The sequence below is a fragment of the Sander vitreus genome, chromosome 11 (genome assembly GCF_031162955.1).
Source record: "Sander vitreus isolate 19-12246 chromosome 11, sanVit1, whole genome shotgun sequence".
Lineage (NCBI taxonomy): Eukaryota > Metazoa > Chordata > Actinopteri > Perciformes > Percidae > Sander > Sander vitreus.
Genome location: NC_135865.1, coordinates 24,586,911 through 24,602,222, shown reverse-complemented (window position 1 = coordinate 24,602,222; position 15,312 = coordinate 24,586,911). Strand labels below are relative to the sequence as shown.

Here is a 15,312-nt window from a genome sequence, read left to right as displayed (position 1 = left end):
AGTTCAATGGTGTTCAGCCATTCACATACAAATATTTAAGTAATATTATTAGATGTCATCTATGCTGTAAAATGATTGATAAATTGATGATGAAATAAAAAAAGAAGTCCTGAATACATATTATTTACTAGTGCATGCTGGCTGCACATGTTGTGCTATGATCATGATGATGAAACATGTTCTGAAAGCATATGCAGTATGTACCTGCTTCAAAGGGTTCATCTTGTCCCATTACTTCATGTGTTCTTCCATTGGCGTGTTCACTGCAAGGAAAGATGACACCAGTCTCTAATGTGTACACATTATGATGAATATATAATGATGACTGAATAATATTAGGTCCAAATGACAAAAGTGCATACATTGAAGAGCCATTTTAAACCATGTTATGGTTGATATGATAAACTAGCTTAACTTTAGCTCTTAACAGCAACGAGTTATTAGAGCAAAGAGCATTTTATGTCAGTGGTGATTTTCGTTAGCTTTTTACATATTCTAGAACAACACAGTTCAGGTTGAACGTTAGCAACATGGCCCTTTAACTTTCAAGACATTATAGGTATAACTTTAAAACCAACCAATTACCACACACGTGTTCCTGCTTTATAAAATACAAACAAAGGTTGCTATCAAACTAAATGACTTCATTAACAAAAAAATATTTACACTATTACAACATCGCTTAACATGTATCATATATTCGTTTCCATGAAAAATTAAAGTATTTGAGGCCACACTCTTACCTGGGTTTGTTTCAGAAGCAAAGGTGCTTTGGAGTTGTGAAAAACATCTTGAGGGGTTGAATTATTAGTAGATATGAAACGATTAAGTCTGTGGATGTAGAACTTGAAGAGACGGATTGCACGGTGCACAAAAAATGTTTTCCTCTAACAGCGCTTTGTTGGTTAATTATTAAGATCCTTTGAATGTGATGGAATGAAATGATCTATGCCACATCATGTAGCTTTAGTCAGGCATGTTTACGGTTCAGTATCTTCCATTCCTAATGATACTATTGTGTAACTTGAACATGTATTACAGGGTTTCCTGACGTAAGAGGTTCCATAAGTCTAAAATTGAATGCAGTCAAATCGCAGATGATTGTATCCGAGACAGACAAATGTCTACATGCATCGGTTATGTGTCATAACAAATACCACGTAAGATGTTTGTGCTCAAAACAGCTAAAAAAAAAGGCACACATACAAAAATAACACGATTCTCGATGCAGATTCGATACAGTTAAAAAAAAAAAGAAAAAAAAAAGAGGAATTTTCTAAGATTCCATGTACTTTAACTTGAAACATGAACTTCTTTATTAAAGTATTTAAAAAAATATCAAAATGTCATAACAAGCCATACAAAACATGTGCAATAGAGCATAGAACAACATATTAAAGTGCAATTAATGGTCATAGTGGAACAACTAGTGTCCCCAAACACATTCCAGACTTCCAGGCATCTTTTCAAAAGGTACTGTGCAAAAACAACAACAGTGTTTCTAACAGTTGCGTGACCAGAGATGTTACAAACCCCGGGTAAATATTGGAGATGTATTTGAAAGATGGAGACAACTTAGAGCCCAAAAGGATGCCGAGTTGGCTACTTTCCTCCTGAATAGGTAGCTAAGCATTAGCTTCAGGCTAATTTATCTTTATTCTATATCTATATTTATTTATCACGGCTACAAGACGGGCATTTTATGTCATTTCAACATTTGTGTACTCACATTGAATTATATAGCTAGAGTACCCGAGTTGGTTACTTGCAAAAACAATTGAGACACAGCCAGTTAAGTGATCTCGACTGGTCCTGGCCAACCATGGCTAACGCCGCCATGCTAACCCTGCTAACGGCTAACCATACCGGAGGAGCAGGCAACACAACGTGTAGCCTGTTCAGCGGCCGTAGCCGACAACAGGGAGTTATTTAAAGTCAAGAGAGGGGGGGCTGTAAATCAGGAAGAGAGGACCGTGAGTTTGCAGTGAACATGCCGTTTTTTTAGGTCGGGTAGAGTTGACTCTCATTCATACTTTGTATGTACCGGAAATAGAAGGGTGTGACTTCAGCCACTTGTTCGTGACCTCCTACTTCTGAATGTATCGACTGGAACACTCTGAAGTGTATATGGCCCCCATCAGTTCCGGAAGAGGCGCAGCACCGATGCTGCCAACACTGGCATCGTCACTAACGGTGCCTACGGTGCTTCAAAAAAAATGGGCATCGTCGGTGTTTTGTCATTTTAGAACCGGAAGGTGTCGGTAGTATCGGTTGTCGTGACATCCCTAATGATAATTTAATATAACATAGAGCGGGCGGGTCATTATCGCGAATTAAACCTCCAACAGGGTAATGCAGGACCTTGACGCAAAGCTCAACATTATCCCACTTATTACATGGCTACTTACTAAAGAAATCAATAATTTGACAAAATATTGATTTAAAAGTAACTATATGTAACTTTAAAATGTTTCTGAAACTGTAATTTTTCATCTGATGTTAATAACCTGTAACAGCAAACCAGACTTAGAGTGAAAAGAACTCTTTTTTAAAATATAGTTTTCATTAGGGATGCCCCGATTGATGAACACCGATCATTATCGGTCGATATTTACTAAAAACGCGTGATTGGGTGCTCATCATTAATCTCTTCTAGCTGCCGATAAACTACTCGCGTGCCCGATTGCCTGTTCATGTGAAGTGAAGTCCTCCCGCGGCCGCCTCCCACCCACCTTATTGGCCAGGAGATAGATAGATAGATACACACACACACATTTTATTTTTTTATATATATATATATATATATATATATATATATATATATATATATATATATATATATATATATATATATATATATAACCCCATTACACACACACACACACAGGGCAACCAAGGTGCAAGTTCTAAAATTTGCTTTTGTCTTGGAATTGAAGGCTCTATTTTAATATTTATTCTCTTTAATTATTGTGTGTTAATCGGTCTTCTACTTTTCCTCTTATCCCTTGCTGCTGCAACAACAGTGGGAATTTTTCCCATTGTGGGATTAATAAAGGATTTTGAATCTTGAATCAAGAAGCCTTGAGCTATACTGTATGTTAATCAAAAATGCTATGGAACAAAATAAAATAAGGCACAAGCTAGTCTGCAGATAAAAATAATAATGGTTTGGATGAATGGTTTTATAAAATGCACATACCTCTTGGTCCAGATTGTAGTCCTCTTTGGAATTAAGTGCCAATTTTACAGCCATGTAATCTCCACTTTTTACAGCATCCCGCAACTCACCTGACAGGGACAAGGTATAGTTTAAACAGGGTGTATACAGAAATCCTGGAGGTAAATTCAATACCTTTTAATACCTTCTCAATATTTTTTAAAACCAACATGCCATTGAGTTGCAGGTTTATACGGCAACATGTTTCTAACCATTAAACAGAGTTTGAGATTTATAAAACGGTTTGGGCGGTGGCCCTGGTTTGCGGTGGTGTAGGCCTAACGGTAGCAGCAGCACAGAAACTGGAGATTGATAACTATTCTCCACATATTCCAGCTTTATGGCTGGTATATTGCATATGGGACCGAAGAGCGTTAACCCCCATCCACGTTATACTAATGTTTTTTTTACAAACCGAACAGTAAGTCTGCCGGTCTTTCCCCTCTACAGGTCTGAGCCAGTCTTTAAATTCCAGGGCCTTTAGCCATTTATTGGAAAATTTGCATTTGTCCACGTTTGTCTAGGTCAGTGATTCCCAACCTTTTTTCCTTGGCGCCCCCCCTACTTATGTCTTAGAAAAGCTGAGCCCCCCCCCTCCGAAACCGAAGTTGAGGTAACTCTCGAGATAGAGCCTTACTTTCTTTTTTACAGAGGACATACAGAGGAGTTATCGGCACTTTTACGTTTCTCCGCCATGTTTCATTCATAAAATAGTGATGCCGTGGCGGCAGGAAAAACGAGGATGATAGCAGCTAGCAGCTGACCTGATGACAGCAAGGGTCACAGGTTAAGAGGTCCCGGAGGTTTGGCCGACTAAGTAGGCTGCCGACAATTTTAAGCGAGAACAAAAATACATAGTTTTTATACAGACTTTTGTATACATTATATATTCTAATGTATTATCATAATTTGTTTAACATGTGCAAATATTTTTTTACCTCAACCTCAAACCAGATAAAAACAAAAAAAATTTAAAAAAATGAATACCTCGTAAAATGGTGATTAATACCTTTTAATGGCCTTCATTTTTACTAATTTGATTTACTACCTTTTAAAACCCCGTGGACACCCAGAGAAAGTATACCATGTAGATTTCACAACAAAAACATACTAGACAAAATATTGAAAGAAAATAGAAATTTTTTATATTATATATTTGTATACATATACATACACACACACACACACACACGGCATGGAGGGGCGCCATTGGTCATCAAGTATTGCCTGAAACAGGTGGTGGTCGGTGTTTGAAAAGTTTCCTTTAGTCAGAGCAATCGCTTAATAGCGTAGCAGAGCCTACATATTTTTTTAATTTATTAACAAAAAAGCAGGCAAGAAGCCGAACGTGTTGTTTCGGTATTCTACTGCACACACACTGGAATGAAAATACTCACTGGGTGATAACGGTGGACCTGACAGGATCTCATCTTCCCCGTTCAGATGTTTCTGGAAGTCGTCCAGAGTCATCCAGTCCAGGTTGAGGTCCATTCCCAGACTCAAAGTGGCTTGGCCTTTGTCTGTAAAACACAGAATGCAGAGAAAGATGCTTTATTAGTTGGCAGGCTGAAACCTTGCATACAGCAACTCAAAAGATATTGCTCATACGTGTTTTAAACCTCCATCAGTGTTTGTTGTCGTAAAAAACAGTAGTAGCTGTAGTTATTTATTTTTTAAGGATTGTTTTTGGGGGAATTTGTAGGCCTTTATTATGCAGGACAGCTGTGGATGTGAAAGAAGAGATAGGAGGGCATGACATGCAGCAAAGGGCTGCAGGTCGGAGGTGAACCTGCAACCGCTGCCACAAGGACTGAGTCTTTGTACGTGGGGCGCGCGCTCTACCATGTGAGCTATCCAGGCGCCAGGGTAATGTAAAATTTTAGGTTAAACAGCTTGATATTTGGAAGCATGAAAGTTCAGCATTTGCTCAGTGGCCAATCAGAAACATACCAGATTTGTCAGCGCCCTCTGGTGGGTCCTGGGTGTCCTGACCGTCATCACATGCCATGAAGAGTCTGGGCTCACTGTCCTCTCTCCTCTTCCTCCTGTCCTCTGTTGGGGTCTTCCTCTCCCAGCTGGGCCGCTGCGCCTCCTCCGGCCTCTCCTTCCTCTCCCGGGAATCCTCTCCCGGCTTCTGCATTGCTGTAGACTCTTCTGCCTCCCTCTCGTCACTGTCTAGGCTGAAGCCGTAACTCTGGCCAGGTCTGGAGACTAAAGGGGGGAGCAGAAAAGTCGTCATATTTCTTGGGAGTCAAAAAGACAGCCTTTAACAAAACATTGCTGACAAGAACATCTCGTATGGTCATCTCCTTATGAGTGAGCAGTCATAAACAATATTTATATATTCAGGGTGAAAACATTTTCTTGTTGCTATAACAAAAGAGTCAATCGCACCTAGACTCCGTTTTTACCTGGTGTTAGGTTGGTCTTTTATGTGAAGTCGGTTTCGGTTGATGTTACTATGTAAATGTTCAAACTAAGAACATCAATAACTAAACTTTTTTTGTATGTGATTTGTCTGTGCTTGTGTGTCATGCATACCATCTGATTGCTTGGTCTTCTCCATCTTCTCAGGTTCTGGTTTCTGAGCTGGAGACTCTTTGGTTGTCTTGGGGATCTTCTCAATCTTTCCTATTAGCTAATGTTGGAAAAAGAAAATACAATGTTAACATCTTGTAGTATTCACTGTGAACACCTGAGCAGCAGGGTCCATCAATCAGGGCAAACATGAATTGTGGCTAAGGGAAATGAGAGGTTCACCATTTGACACAAGCCTTGCTTATCTGAGAAAAAATGATTGAATACGTTGACACCCAAAAGCTAAATAGTTTTTACTTTTTTTTTTTTTTTTTAATAAACAATATAGATACAATTTTATATAACGCTAAAAAAACACATTTGTGTACTAACGTCTTCACTTATAGTTAAAAAGTTATGTAGTCTCACGTTACCTTACACAAATCTTGATCAGTTCAACACATGGGTTTCCAGATACAAACATGAATGCATTAGCCAGGTGTGCATAGAAGACAAAATAGGCTCCAACCAGGCAAACCAAAGACATGATTTCTGCATTTTTCTCAAGTTAAATCAACATGTGTCCCAACATTTGACATCATATGATGGATGAATAAACATAGCATTAATACTGGACCTTTGTGGGTTTGCTGCTGATCTTCTCTGCGGCGGGCTGATGCACTGGCGGCCTGCGGGGGGCCCGGTCCTTGGCCTCGCAGTTTAACAAGAACTTTTCAAATAGATTAGTGGAGCCCGTGGCATCTTTCTGCCCCAATACCTCCTCTTTAGCCACCTCATCCTCCTTCAGCTTGGTGCTGCTAGCTGCTGTGACAGAGGACGAGGAGGACGAAGAGGATGTGGAGGAAGACGGGACTTTGGGTGGTGCTGGCGTGCTCTCCTGCCCTTTGCTCTTGGCCTTCTTATGTAGGGTGGAGCTATCACTGGAGTCTGAGTGTAGAGCGTCCTCTTTGGCTTTAGAGGTGAGGTTCTTTAGTTTCTGGAGGCTGCTTTCTTTCTGCGTGGCGTCTGGCTTTTTGCTCTTTTTGTCATGGATGAGGTCCTTAATGCCCTGCAGCTTTACTTCCCACTTCCCTTTCTTTTGTTTGCCTTTGTCGCCCAAACGGGCTTTTTCGGCTGACTTTACCGATGCAGCATCGTCCATTGGGGACTCTGACAAGCTCAGGTCGTCTTCTAGTGGTGCAGCGTCCTCGTCTTCAGAGGTTTCCGTCTTCCTTTCCTTCTTCCCCTTCTTTTTCTTCCCCTCCTCTCCCTTTTCTTTCTTATGCTTTCCTCCGTCTTTCCCCTTTTCCTTCTTGTGTTTTTTGGAGGGAACAGGCTCGTCGTCCTCCTCATCAGAGTCAACCAAACGCTTTTTTGAATCAGTCTTATTCTCCTTTAGAGGAGAGGGTAGAGTCAGGGCTTTCTCCTCTTCTTCTTCTTCTTCTTCATCATCATCATCATCTGTCTCGGGTGCCGGTAGAGGCCTGAACTCCTCCTTCCGTCTGTCTTTCTTCTTCTTCTTTTTCTCTTTTGGAGGTGGTCCCTCCTCTTTTTCCCGGACTTTTGTCTTTTTCTTTTTCTTGATGGCCTCCTCAGTTGGATGGTCTTTGCCCTCACTTTCACTCTCAGAGTCGGCATCAAACACGTCACTCTTTGCAGGCAGCGGTTTCTAATAGGAGAACGGAACAAACAATGTCACATTTTTAGATTTTAGATGTCTAGACAATTCAGCTGTGAGTTTTGCAACCAACCAAAATACAGGTTGGTCATGCCAACAAGTCATAATAAGTAAGAGTCAAAATGCGGTACCTACATCAGTATTATTATTTTGGTCAATACAGTATCAGTAGTATTCTGTATACCTGACTGGCACTTAGACTTACCACAATCTTCTTGGCTTCTGCCTCTTTCTTGGCCTTGACCTCAGCCATGGACTTCTTAAAAGCTAAGAGGACCTCGCGACAGTCCTCTAAATGGGCCTCTGGCTCCCAAGTGTCATCATCCGAGCAGTAATTCTTCCAACGGACTCTGTAGAGCACTTCACCCTGAAAACAGAGAGAAGATATGAAGCTCGAGCATTACCTCCATACCAACCTGACACTACGGCTGGTGGTCAGACTGTAACTGCTGACTGTTTCACCAGCCAACAGGATCGGATGATGACTACCCGCATGCAAACATGGCTGACAGACTACATAAAATGCATTATTATAGTATTTGGAAGAGAGGACATTTTTCTTTTCTTCATTCATTTGTTGTTTCATATTAGATGATATATTGTACAAGAGCGCAAGAAAAACACTACAAGCTTCATGAAGCCTAAAAAGCAGAGTTTACTAGATTAAATGCTGGAGAGAAAAAAAAAGATGCAACATGACTTTTATTGTGAAATGACCATAGTCACCGAGTGTGACGTTTCACAAATGACAATACTTGGTCTAAATCTGTCTTTTAGTCTGGACATTATTTTCATACAAGGGAAAAAGTTAGTTGAAAAACTGCTAAAAGATTCTTGATGCTTGGGCGTACAAATTACCCAAAATCAAGTCAAACAATGTTTCTCCCCTTTCATGGATTCACACAAACGAATAGGCAAACCCTTATCTTGTCACAGTCAAATGTGTCTTAAAGGGGTGATAGAATGCAAAACCGAGTTTACCTTGTCATAGTTGAATTATGACAGTTCGTGGGTAAATAGAACATACATAGAACCTCAAAGTCCCATTGACATCTTTCCTCTGCAAATCTCACAATTTGAAACTGCTGCTGAAAACAGGCGAATCTCAACAAAGCTCATAGTTGACGTCAACTCTGTGGCTCTACCTTATTTGGCTCTAGTCTATACCTTTGTCACGCCCCAAAATTTACATACACCACTGACCTGAGATCAGCTAGTCTTCCAAATCTAGGTCGCGCAGATCTCAGAAATTTTACACATTGTTCATCTGCTATTTCATTACTAAATTCACTTCTGAGACTTTTTTTATGCGAGACATCAACTATGTAGAGCTCAAATATGGGTCGTTTTACGAAAATTTATGGCTAATTGCAAATTTGGTATGACTGTGTGTCGGACTTGAGAAGCTCCACAATCTGCCCTGACAGCTGGCGGCTGCCTGCCGGGTTTGCTGCCTTTTCGGTCGGCCTCTCCACCTTCACAGACTCGCTGAGGTGGAGCTCTGTCAGGATCTCACACACAAGCTAGCTGCAAGCTGCGCTGTGTAGCCTACTTTAGAAAGAAGAAAGTTTGGAAGTTTTTCAAGGATACTGAAAATGAGCCACGGTCGTAAATGCAGTGTTCCAGGCTGTAAAACGGAATACTGGCCCAAAGAAAAGTGTTTAGAACGAGTAGATATCGGACAATAGAGCGGGACTTACAGTCAGGTCCATAAATATTGGGACATCGACACAATTCTAATCTTTTTGGCTCTATACACCACCACAATGGAGTTGAAATGAAACGAACAAGATGTGCTTTAACTGCAGACTTTCAGCTTTAATTTGAGGGTATTTACATCCAAATCAGGTGAACGATGTAGGAATTACAACAGTTTGTATATGTGCCTCCCACTTTCTAAGGGACCAAAAGTAATGGGACAGATTAACAATCATAAATCAAACTTTCACTTTTTAATACTTGGTTGCAAATCCTTTGCAATCAATTCCAGCCTGAAGTCTGGAACGCATAGACATCACCAGACGCTGGGTTTCATCCCTGGTGATGCTCTGCCAGGCCTCTACTGCAACTGTCTTCAGTTCCTGCTTGTTCTTGGGGCATTTTCCCTTCAGTTTTGTCTTCAGCAAGTGAAATGCATGCTCAATCAGATTCAGGTCAGGTGATTGACTTGGCCATTGCATAACATTCCACTTCTTTCCCTTACAAAACTCTTTGGTTGCTTTCGCAGTATGCTTCGGGTCATTGTCCATCTGCACTGTGAAGCGCCGTCCAATGAGTTCTGAAGCATTTGGCTGAATATGAGCAGATAATATTGCCCGAAACACTTCAGAATTCATCCTGCTGCTTTTGTCAGCAGTCACATCATCAATAAATACAAGTGAAGCAGTTCCATCGGCAGCCATACATGCCCACGCCATGACACTACCACCACCATACTTCACTGATGAGGTGGTATGCTTTGGATCATGAGCAGTTCCTTTCCTTCTCCATACTCTTCTCTTCCCATCACTCTGGTACAAGTTGATCTTTGTCTCATCTGTCCATAGGATGTTGTTCCAGAAATGTGAAGGCTTTTTTAGATGTTGTTTGGCAAACTCTAATCTGGCCTTCCTGTTTTTAAGGCTCACCAATGGTTCACATCTTGTAGTGAACCCTCTGTATTCACTCTGGTGAAGTCTTCTCTTGATTGTTGACTTTGACACACATACACCTACCTCCTGGAGAGTGTTCTTGATCTGGCCAACTGTTGTGAAGGGTGTTTTCTTCACCAGGGAAAGTATTCTTCGGTCATCCACCACAGTTGTTTTCCGTGGTCTTCCGGGTCTTTTGGTGTTGCTGAGCTCACCGGCGCGTTCTTTCTTTTTAAGAATGTTCCAAACAGTTGATTTGGCCACAACTAATGTTTTTGCTATCTCTCTGATGGGTTTGTTTAGATTTTTCAGCCTAATGATGGCTTGCTTCACTGATAGTGACAGCTCTTTGGATCTCATATTGAGAGTTGACAGCAACAGATTCCAAATGTAAATAGCACACTTGAAATGAACTCTGGACCTTTTATCTGCTCCTTGTAAATGGGATAATGAGGGAATAACACACACCTGGCCATGGAACAGCTGAGCAGCCAGTTGTCCCATTACTTTTGGTCCCTTAAAAAGTGGGAGGCACATACACAAACTGTTGTAATTCCTACATCGTTCACCTGATTTGGATGTAAATACCCTCAAATTAAAGCTGAAAGTCTGCAGTTAAAGCACATCTTGTTCGTTTCATTTCAACTCCATTGTGGTGGTGTATAGAGCCAAAAAGATTAGAATTGTGTCGATGTCCCAATATTTATGGACCTGACTGTACTTACTGGATCTAACGCAGTGGCGCAGAGGATGTGCCTGCAGGGCTTCACTCTCCGCTAAATGTCCCCGTGCTGATTAGCTACAGGTTGAGTTATTATTTCTTGGTGGAGTTTTTGTTATGTCCCAAGGGTAACGTTACAACAACACTAGTTTGCTACAACAACTACAACTTTGCATTGGCGTGTGCGCGGCACAATGGAGGATGAAACTGTAACAGAACTGTGTATCTGGTGCTTTGTACAGTAACATTAGTTGATGAGTTTGTGTTAGAGCAGAAATGAAGTTTGAAGCCAGATGGGGATATTTTCTCTTGGCTGTTTTAGCCGCACCCGGGCCATTTTCAGCCCAACTGTGTGAAATACCCTATACAATCATTCTATCACCCCTTTAAAGTTTGCAGCAATAAAAACAGGACACAACACACACCTACAGAACAAGTCTTTCTATGATACAGCACATTAGCGCAGTTATCATAATGACTATATCAATCTTCTAACTTTAGATATACTGTTCCATTCATTCATTTAACATGCATTTACACAGGCTACCGCTGCCCCTTACTTCACAGATAGTTCGGTGCACCTTCTGCTTTTCTGGCATCCTGATTGACATACTGTGATTATATAACCTTTTTATTTTTGACCTATCACATTAGATTGGACTAGTGCTCACATATGTTTTGCATCATTGCACCAATATATAAGCAGACTGTTTTAAAGACTGAATCGTCTTGTACGGCTGCCAGCAGGCAGATGTTCCTTCCCATGCTTTTCAACACAGGTGGTACAAACCCTGGCAGCCTCTAAGGGACTCTTTATATCTGAGGCCAGCAGCAAAGCCAACTGTGTTAATAACTCACTAAGGTTCGTATTAGCTCGGTAACCTTCTTGTAACCCTCAACTTGCACTTCACATCGGTCCCTCAATGCTATGTGTTTCATGTGTCGTGGAAACTGACTTATTTAACAGTTTTACTTTTGACAGTTAAATCAATACACTTTTGTTCAGTTGGATACATTTCAAAACTTTGAGTAGTGATGTGTCCTTTTTGCTTTGCTTATTCCCGTGTCTTCGTTATGCAAATGCAGTCTTGCAAAACACAAAAAACATGTTTTGAAATCCAGCTAAGCGCAATGATAAATAATGTTTCTCCAGCATAAATCACCTTTGTTAACTCAGTTTAATTATAATCCTCTAATCATAAATCAACTTGAGTGTCAAAAGATTGGGGGAGCATCTGATAACTTAAACTAATGTAGCCTAAATACAGTGAATGCAAAGGCACTCAAGGCAAAATCCCATCTCCACTCATAAAAACAAAAGCCATCCCTCCAGTATCACTCACAGGAAGGGCAAGTTAGTATGCAAGTGTGAAAATGTGATGCAACTTGTGACAAAGCATGCCTTTGTAACATGTGAAGAGATAATAGTAATAAACTGTTCCAAAGAAGCCATTACCAGTATAATCACCAACAATCGAAATGTTCTGATTAATTAATTAAAAATCTGATTATAAATAATATGTTGATATAGCCTAGTGTCAATATAAGATTTGAAGGTATTCAATCAGAACCACAACACAAACATTTTATTCCTCAAATAAATAGAGTAGGATTATAAAACTGAACTCATACTTTTGTTCACCACTACAATGTCATCTGTGCCACTGTGATGCACTTATTTGTGTGAGATACAATGTTTTTGGAAGTCCTGATTACCAAAATAAAGAGTTGAAGTAAATTATTAATGAGTTAGTTACTTAAAAACGGGCTTTTTTTTTACGTTGAGGACCAGCAGGAACTACAGTTACTCAGCAGGATGTCTAAAGCTATTAAATATTAGTTAAGTGCATGTTGCGTTGTAACATACTCATGCCCCAGGTTGTTTACTAACAGTGCTGGAATGAAACTTGAAACTCAGGTGCTGTACTTAAAGGCAATTTTGAGGTACTTGTACTTTACTTTCTACTTCTACTCCAATACATTCTGGAGGCAAATATTGTACTTTTTACTCAACTACCTTTATTTGACAGCATTAGTTGCAAGTTACTTTGCCGATTCATCTCATAAACACATGTAATCAACTAATAAATTGTGTATTTTTTTTATATAATCCAGCAGAATACAAAGTATTTATCTTCTGTAAACTAGTAGTTGACTACTGTAAAGGTGTCTTTACAGGTCTCCCTAAAAAATCTATCAGACAGCTGCAGCTGATTCAGAACGCTGCTGCTGCTGGAGTCCTCACTAAGACCAAGAAAGTGGATCACATCACCCCAGTTCTCAAGTCTTTACACTGGCTTCCAAAAAATTGATTTCAAAATACTTTTGCTGGTTTATAAATCCCTAAATGGTTTAGGGCGAAACTACATTGCTGATCTGCTACTCCAATATGACCCACCCAGACCTCTCAGATCTTCTGGGACAGGTCTGCTTTCTGTTCCCAGAGTCAGAACTAAACAGGGAGAGGCAGCGTTCAGTTTTTATGCTCCACATATCTGGAACAAACTCCCAGAAAACTGCAGGTCCGCCGCAACTCTCACTGTAACTTTTATTCTCGTATTTTATCTGTTTTTAATATTGTAATCGTTTTTATGTAAAGCACTTTGAATTGCCCTGTTGCTGAAATGTGCTATACAAATAAAGCTGCCTTGCCTTTTGGTACTTTGGAACGTTAGGTCTTTCCTGCCTGCTGCTGTCAGACTCTACAATCAGCACTGCTCTCAGTAGACCACATGGACAAAATACACACACCAGGACTGATAAAACATAAGATATACAATAAAACATGTGACTTTGCAGTTACTGTAAATACATTTTACTATTTACTGTGCAATTACTGTAAATACATTTTACTATTTTAATACTCTATTTAATATTTATTATTGTTGTGTGTTAACGTGTGTCCTCTACTTTCCTCTTATCCCTTGCTGCTGCTACAGTGTGAATTTCCCCATTGTGGAATTAATAAAGGATTTTGAATCTTGAATACTTAGTATGTAGTATATTTTGATGCTCGTACTTTTACTTAAGAGTTTGAATGCATTCCTTTTAATTGTAACAGAGTATTTCTAAACTGTAACATTGATACTTTAACTTGAGTAAAAGATCTGAATACTTATTCCATCACTGGCTACTTGATATGTGATATCACTTGAAGCCCTGCTGAAATATTCAAGTAACTTAACGTAGCAGATCAATTCGTTAGTCTAAGTAAGATAAAATAATCAGTTGTAGTTTATTATTATTTAGTGAGGCGTTTCTCTGTGAAAAACACGTTAGTCGGTCTGTTGTTGCCATGTCAGCGTGGCGTAAATACATGGCGCAAATACATGGGAATTACTAACTGGCATTACCGCTCGGATATCTCACCATCCAATCTGTGTTATGCACAATGACACTAGCGCTATTCCCAGGATTTGTATTTAATCTACCTATGTTGCTGGGCAAGAGCACACATAATGAAAATAATTGCAAGCTTGCAAGGCGTCCGTCCTTGGCCCCAGCAGCAAAGAGGCGAGCGGACGTCATAGGAGAAGTTGTGCTAAAAAAATGATGCTATCTATGGACGAACAGTGACAAAGGAGTATCGCATTTGACTAAGTGAGAGAGTTAATGCATCAAAATACACTTGAAATACATTGTAGACAGGCGTTTATGTACCGGAAAGTGTCTGGGCATTGTAGGTGGGCTATGCGTCGTGAGAGTGGAGTGAAAGCTATGCCAGCCATGTTTGCCGAGCGGCTAGGTAGCTAGCTAGTTAACGTTAGGTTTACCTCTTCCACCCGCATGTCAATGATCCTCTCCACTTCGTACACATCTTCGACTTCCTCTTCTTGCTCGCTATCCGCAGGCTCTACCCTGTCAGTCTCAGCCGCCATGGCTGCGGGTTTGATAAAAACGTAGCTACTTTTAATCCAGCACTCGTAAAGGCCGCGTTGGCTGCGTTCACAGAGGCAGGACGCTAGCGTACCTGGCCGTAGTTACTTACTGCACTAGCTCTGCAGCTCAGAGCGCAGACCAGCTACCGCCCGCTAACGCTGCATTCAAATGCTGCGCCTAACCGCCCCAATCTAGCATTTTTTACTATAACTATTTGAATTTAAAGTTTTTGTCGGAGCTTGTAAACTCAGAACAAACATGTGCTTTGCGATAAACAGCATTAATCGTTTTACAAAAAATATGCAGAAATATCATAGAGAAATACGATAGATACTAATCATTTAAAGAAACCAATCGATTTTTTTTTAAACTACATTTGTCTCTTATGGGTTTAAATTGCCCTTAAATACATGTCTTGCATACACGGATTATCGGAATACATGGGCTTTTGAATAAATAACGTTTTTCCGACATGTGGATTCCATTATCGTCATACTGTGTCATTATTTCAGACGTTGAAGCCCAAAATGCCGATGTTTCTAAAGGCAGCATGGACATAAAGCTACCCTCTGGATTTTCATGTAGAAAGCATAATAAGCAATGATAACATGGTGGACTGCAGAAGACCATGGCCGTCAAAGCGAGAAGTCAAAAGATAAATCTGATACAA

The 15,312-nt window shown here is 40.2% G+C and overlaps 1 protein-coding gene across 2 annotated transcripts in view; it reads right to left on the bottom strand.

The window, feature by feature from the left end:
- The window catches only part of mphosph8 (M-phase phosphoprotein 8), a 30,896-nt gene extending 16,091 nt beyond the window's left edge, over positions 1-14,805 (bottom strand). Inside the window, exons 1-7 of one of the 2 annotated variants that reach the window (XM_078262485.1) lie at positions 14,537-14,805; positions 7,618-7,779; positions 6,372-7,403; positions 5,759-5,855; positions 5,168-5,428; positions 4,615-4,737; positions 3,200-3,288 (exon numbers count right to left, since the gene is read on the bottom strand). In XM_078262485.1, coding sequence (XP_078118611.1) covers positions 3,200-3,288; positions 4,615-4,737; positions 5,168-5,428; positions 5,759-5,855; positions 6,372-7,403; positions 7,618-7,779; positions 14,537-14,641 — 1,869 coding nt within the window. In that variant the 5' untranslated portion in view covers positions 14,642-14,805. The remainder of the gene's footprint in view (positions 1-3,199; positions 3,289-4,614; positions 4,738-5,167; positions 5,429-5,758; positions 5,856-6,371; positions 7,404-7,617; positions 7,780-14,536) is intronic. The other variant, XM_078262486.1, reaches the window with a different exon arrangement.
- Positions 14,806-15,312: the final 507 nt, after the last annotated feature.